Below are 5972 nucleotides of genomic sequence, written 5' to 3' on the forward strand. Positions count from 1 at the left end.
AGTTTTATTTTCATAGAATTTCCTTTCGGATCACACACACTCAGCAATGAATTTTATTTTCATAGAATTTCCTTTCGGATCACACACACTTGACAGTGAAAGGATTTACTAGGCCTCCAGAAATGAGTAATGATTGAGACAGCTTATAGATTGATCTTCAGGAAAAGGTCTGTCCTGACTTCTGGTCCACACCTAGTGTATCCTTATGGAACAGGACAAACCTAACTCGAGTCCAGATCCTCTATTTCCACCTGTCCGTATTTTCATGTGCGCCCTACAAACAACGGGACGCGCAAAGATCGCCTTATCCCTGCCCGAGCACCTTGCCCAAGTGGGAGGGGTAAGACGATCTTTGCACATCCCGTTGTGTGTAGAGCGTACATGGAAGTAGGGGCAGGCGGAAGTAGAGGATGTGGATATATGACTTGAAATATGTTGTCGCGTACCACTGTTTTATGTACTGAGAACTCGGAATCACAAGAAACCAAATCAACCTAATTATACAAACCAAAACATGAGGGTTCTTCAATATGAGCCAAACAGAACTTGGAAGCACAAGAAACCAAACAACTTTTTAAGATCCCAACATGAGGTCGTTTCCCTTCTACAGAGACACCAATAATTGATTAAGAGTGCAAGAATGTGAGACAAGAAAGAAAGATCAACCAAAGTGTCAGGAGAACAAGTATGAAATTTTTCATTTTATGATTGCATCGCAGTAGTCTTAGCAAAATACAGAGAAACTCAACACTACTCGGACTAGAGATCGCAAAGCAACCGACTACGAGAGAAACATGAGAGAGCTCCCTTTTGTCCAACACACGCACACACAGACTTCCTGGTTCTACACAGACAAAGGGATTCTCCAGTCTCCATTTTCTAATATTTGATCAGAAACGAAAGAAATGTTAAAAACCATCTAAGTAATTACACTGGAACAGTCCTGTTATAACCTGCTTGCTCTGCTTCTGTACTAGTCCCAGCTCCATCATCTTCGTTCTCACCTGACATTTCCTCTAGAGATTTACCCTTTGACTCAGGTACTAAAAAGGTACAAACCAAGCCAAGAAAGTTAACCACACCCAGCATGATTAGTGAATTCTTGACTCCAATGCCTGGTGGGTACCCTGCATCTGTCTTTGCTGGGTCCTGGCTTTGTGCTGCGTACAAGAACCCAAATGCTCCAACAATTGCCCCTGCCTTCCCAGATGCTGCAGAGATACCATGGCATGTCGATCTAAGTCTGGCTGGGAAAATCTCTGCTGGTACCACGAAAGTGGTAGCATTAGGCCCAAAATTTGCAAAGAAGAAGGTCAGAGAATATATGATGACGAACCCAATTCTGTTCTCCTTCAAAGTCCAGTGGTGATAGGGGATGGCCAGCGCAAACATGAACACTGTCATGAAGAAGAAGCCCATCAATTGAATTGCAAAACGCCCAATGACATCGATGAAAGCCACCGTGAACCAGTACCCAGGGACAGTACTGCAGAGAGCAATAAGTGTTTGTGCCCTTGCAATTTTGTATACCTCCTCGAGTGCATTCATCGTCTTTGCAGTGGGAATCCATCCAATAGCAGAGAAGATGTCCTTCTGGAACAAATTTTGACTGTAAAAAGCAATGTCCAATAAGAACCATGTGGATGTGGTTCCAAGCAAGTGAAGCCCATGGCGACGCATAAACTGCTTAGAGAACAAACCAAACGACGAGTTATCCTTCTGTGCCATTTCTTCAATCTTGTCCCGTTCAGATTCAATTTCGACCTGCAAAACCTTTGCCATGTCTGTTGCAGCTAGTTTAGCGTTCTTTGCAACAAGAGCAGTGTAACGAGCAGTCTCAGGCATTTTCATACGCCAGTAGTATGTAAGCAGAGCCGGTAATGCACCGAACATCAAAATAATGCGCCACACAAAGTCAGCCTGAGGAACCGTTGAGGCAATTGGATTTTGTTCGTAAGAAGGGGCAGGGTACTTGGACTTGAAAGCAGCTGATACAATAATTGCAATCATTCCACCAGCTAGAATTCCAAATCCTTGCATTGCAAAAACAGCAGCGATAAATGCACCACGAGTTTTCTTGTTGGCATACTCCGACATAATAGTTGCAGAGAGTGGGTAATCACCACCAATGCCAAAACCAAGCCAGAATCTGAAGAAACAAAGTGTGGCCATGACACTGGTTGCGGTGTGGCCAAAGGATAGCCCAGAGGCCACAGAGCAGATGACCATGACCATAAGGGTCATACCATAGACACGCTTGCGACCCATCTTGTCACCCAGCCAGCCAAAGAAGAGTTGGCCTGCAAGTGTGCCACAGAATGCAACACCATTGACAGCAGCTGCTACATTAGGGGGCAATGTTCCTGGCTTTGAAGCACCGTCGACGTGGTAGTATATTCTACCAAGTAATTTGGTGACCAATGAGATGCAGAAGAGATCATAAGCATCGGTGAAGAAACCCATGCCAGCAATCACAATTGCTGTGAAGTGGTACCATTGTGTCTTAGCTACATCAAGTGCATTAAGCACTTGCAATTGTTCCCTGGCCATGGGTGACTAATACGATTCTGCTACTCAACCTGCAAGGAGATGAACAAAGGAGAAATTAGACCATAAATTCAACCAAGTTGGTAGAAATATATCTACTCTTTTGTTAGGTATGTAAGTGGTCACTTGGCCGAGGTGACTCAGATGCCAACTCAAACCAAGTTGACTCAACACAGGCTTTAAGTACATGATGACGAAGATGATGGGAAATAGCAGAAAACTCCTGAGAGAACAAGACCCCAATATTTCTAGTTAGAAGACCTGGGTAGAACCCAGTTTTCCTAATTGGAAGTGGCGATGACGATACCATGAAAAGAGAAGTTTTTTAGTTAGAACACAAAAATTAAAGGTGGGGTAGAGGGCTAGAAGGTCACACAACCTGAAATAGAATAAAAAAAATTTTCATTGTTTTTGAAAGTCTAAGAAGACATCCAATGGAATGGCACAGGATTCGACTCTTCTCCAGGAAGCGCACATCCAAGATGTGCACGACGGTGTCCAGCACATCCAATATTAGATAATGGGCTGGACACCGTACAGAGGCGCGCTGGAGAGGAGATTCGGGAACTTTCCAACCACTGTGAAAGGGCCTCTTGGGGAAAGTTGAAGCCTTGGTTCCTTGAGTCTTAACAGAAAATAAATCTCAAAAAGTCGAAAAAGATTATATCAATCCGGGCAGGTGAGGCGGTCCTCAAAAGACAAGATAGAAAAGCAACAAAAAATGAAGCTATCCGAGTTTGGAAAATAGATGACAACTGCGCTACTACGATTTGCGAGAGTGGGTACTAGCTAGGGTCCCATGAGTTCACGGGATGGTTCGCCGAGTTTGGAAAATAGAAGACAACTGCGCTATTACGATTTGCAAGAGTGGGTACTAGGGTCCCATGAGTTCACGGATGGTTCGAGGAAGAAAAGGGGTAGCTTAAAAATATAAAAAGTATTTTTGTTGTATCAAGAAAGAGTTTTGAAAATAACCAATAGAGGCCCTGCTGGTTGCAACTTGCAGGCGAGAGAGACAATTAATCACAAGTATCTTCGTTAGGATTAATAGTAGGAGGGGTGGAATTTTCCATTAAGATTAATGTTGCAGCAGCAACAGAAGAACGAGAAGAAGAAACAGGAATCTATTAATAATTAGTTAGCAAAACACAAAAGAATTTGAAAAGGAATAAAGAATATGACGAAACCCAGATCCAAATAGAAACAACAGAAAATTACATGATTATTTTTAAAAGGGGAGACAGAAGAAGCCAATAAGATAAGAGAGAAACCTTTTAGAAACAACAGAAAATTACATGATTATTTTTAAAAGGGATACAGAAGAAGCTAATAAGATAAGAGAGAAACCTTTTAGAAGGAAGACAGAAAAAGAAAACAAAACAGGGAGATGGTTTAGAATCTTTAGAAATCCATTACTCACTTGATAACAACCACATGCCCACTTCCCTATTGCTTTTCCTTCATTTCCACATAAAGCCAACAAACACAGTGACCAAAAAATAAAAGCATGACACGAAAGTCTTATTGCCTCACATCCTACACTGACCCCGCCATTAAAACTGAATGAAGCAAAACAGTATAAATAAATTATTTTTTTTTAAAAAAACACATTAACACGAACACTATAGAAGCTCAAAGATTTGGCGTAGTAAGAAAAACCAGATTTGGGGGAAAAAAAGAGAGAACTTATGGTAGAAGTAAATAAAAAGTTTACCAAGAAAATAAAATCGTAGTAAAATCAATTGCAGTTTTTGAGGAGTTTTGGGGGAGTGGGTGAGGTTGGTTATGGGTCGCTGTATGGGGATTGAATAATTGGAATAGTAAATTATTTGGGAAGTCGAGGTGGTCAAATTTTCAAGGGAAGAGAGACTGAGAGTCTAGGGTTTCTTTTCTTTAATGGGAAGGTTGACTCATTGATTCTCTTAACAACAAAATATCGCCCAAGAGAGCGATAGAATAGCAATAAGCGTCAGTGAATGAATGGCTGGTTTTGAGATAAGAAGAGATCAGACAAATTGCAGCAAAAACCAGGATAGGATTCAACGATCAATCTTTCAATAAAAACCGCGATTCTGTCTTTTTTCTCATTTGCACCTGATAGGCGATTAAAACGGCAATGACGATTAAACTCGAAATTGAAGAAAAAAAAAAAAAAAAAGGATTTTGGATAAGAATTCAGAACTCGGGAAACAAACCAATTAATTCACTAATTCTGGACGGTGGAGTGGCGGTGGTTAAGAGAACGATATGAGCAGATGGAAATGCTGAAAGTTTAAAAAAGTAAAAATAGAAACAAAGAGAGCATATGCGTACCTTGGGTGAGTGTGTGATTGTAAGAGTGGGAAGATGATAACTTTGTTCCTCACAAGCTCGGGAGAGGTCCCTCAGACTCTTCGAGGAGATGAATACCAAGCAGTCACCCTTACACTAAGGAAGAAAACTTTTTTGAGAAAAGTTTGGGGAGAGAGAGAGACACAGAGAGGGAAGAATTCGTAACTCAGGAGAGGGGAGAAAGGAAGTAAGGATGGAGGGACACGGGGAGGGTGCGTTCCGTATTTATAAAGTGCATCAGACCCTCCCCCCTGAGAGGGAATCTATGAGTGGAATATGCGAACCGCACTTCCTTCCTTCCACACCTCATCTGGTTTCTCACTGGTTTCTCTCTCACTCACTCACACATACAAGTCAAGTCAATGGTCTTTCTCTACCCTGATCCCTTCTCAAATCCCAAGTCGTCGTTTTCCCATTATTTATATATTAACTTAACGCAGTTGGAAAGTGGTTTAAAAAGCACCCTCGCAGGTGCGCTATCGAGTTATCTACGGTTATGATTATACAACCCCGGCCCCCCCCCCCCTCCCAATAATTTCAGAAATTTTCAATTCTATTTTTATATATTAATTGGATTCAAATCTGACGGCTTAAGATGGAAGTGTGGCATGTATGCAATTGATATCTGACAATTCTGACTTCTAGTTTCCTTCCTAGTTCGTGTTCCCTTATCTCAATTCCCAAACACGGTACAATGATGAAGTAACCCATTGTGCTGTGTGTTTTTTTGGTTTTTTAAAAGTGGTAGTTCCACCCACCTTCTTTATATTCGTTGCACATGTTTTATTTGTTTACGCGTCCACATCACAGTGGTTTCTACTTAGGCTGCGGAGATAAAGCGTAGCAACGTGAAATTAAATCAAAGCATTAAATTTAATATGTATTTTTTTTTTAATATAATTATGCTTCATATGATGGTTTAAAATTCAAAATGTTTTCCCTTATTTAATGATATTGTCGTTCCATATTATGTCTTTTTTTTTATTTTTTTAGGTAAAGCGTTCCATATTAAGTCAAGGGTAGAAGAAAGCAGTAAAACAACTATGTCGGCCAAAGCTCTGACTTTGAATATTTTAATTTCGTCACTCTTTCTC

General features: G+C 41.0%; 1 protein-coding gene across 1 annotated transcript; it reads right to left on the bottom strand.

Annotated features, from left to right (window-relative positions):
- Positions 1-898: 898 nt before the first annotated feature.
- Positions 899-2598, bottom strand: LOC122666828 (inorganic phosphate transporter 1-4-like). Its single transcript, XM_043862913.1, has one exon. It carries the CDS (start codon positions 2548-2550, stop codon positions 928-930), a length of 1623 nt encoding a protein of 540 aa, XP_043718848.1. The 5' UTR covers positions 2551-2598; the 3' UTR covers positions 899-927.
- Between the last annotated feature and the right edge of the window lie 3374 nt (positions 2599-5972).

Source organism: Telopea speciosissima, chromosome 1 (genome assembly GCF_018873765.1).
Source record: "Telopea speciosissima isolate NSW1024214 ecotype Mountain lineage chromosome 1, Tspe_v1, whole genome shotgun sequence".
NCBI lineage: Eukaryota > Viridiplantae > Streptophyta > Magnoliopsida > Proteales > Proteaceae > Telopea > Telopea speciosissima.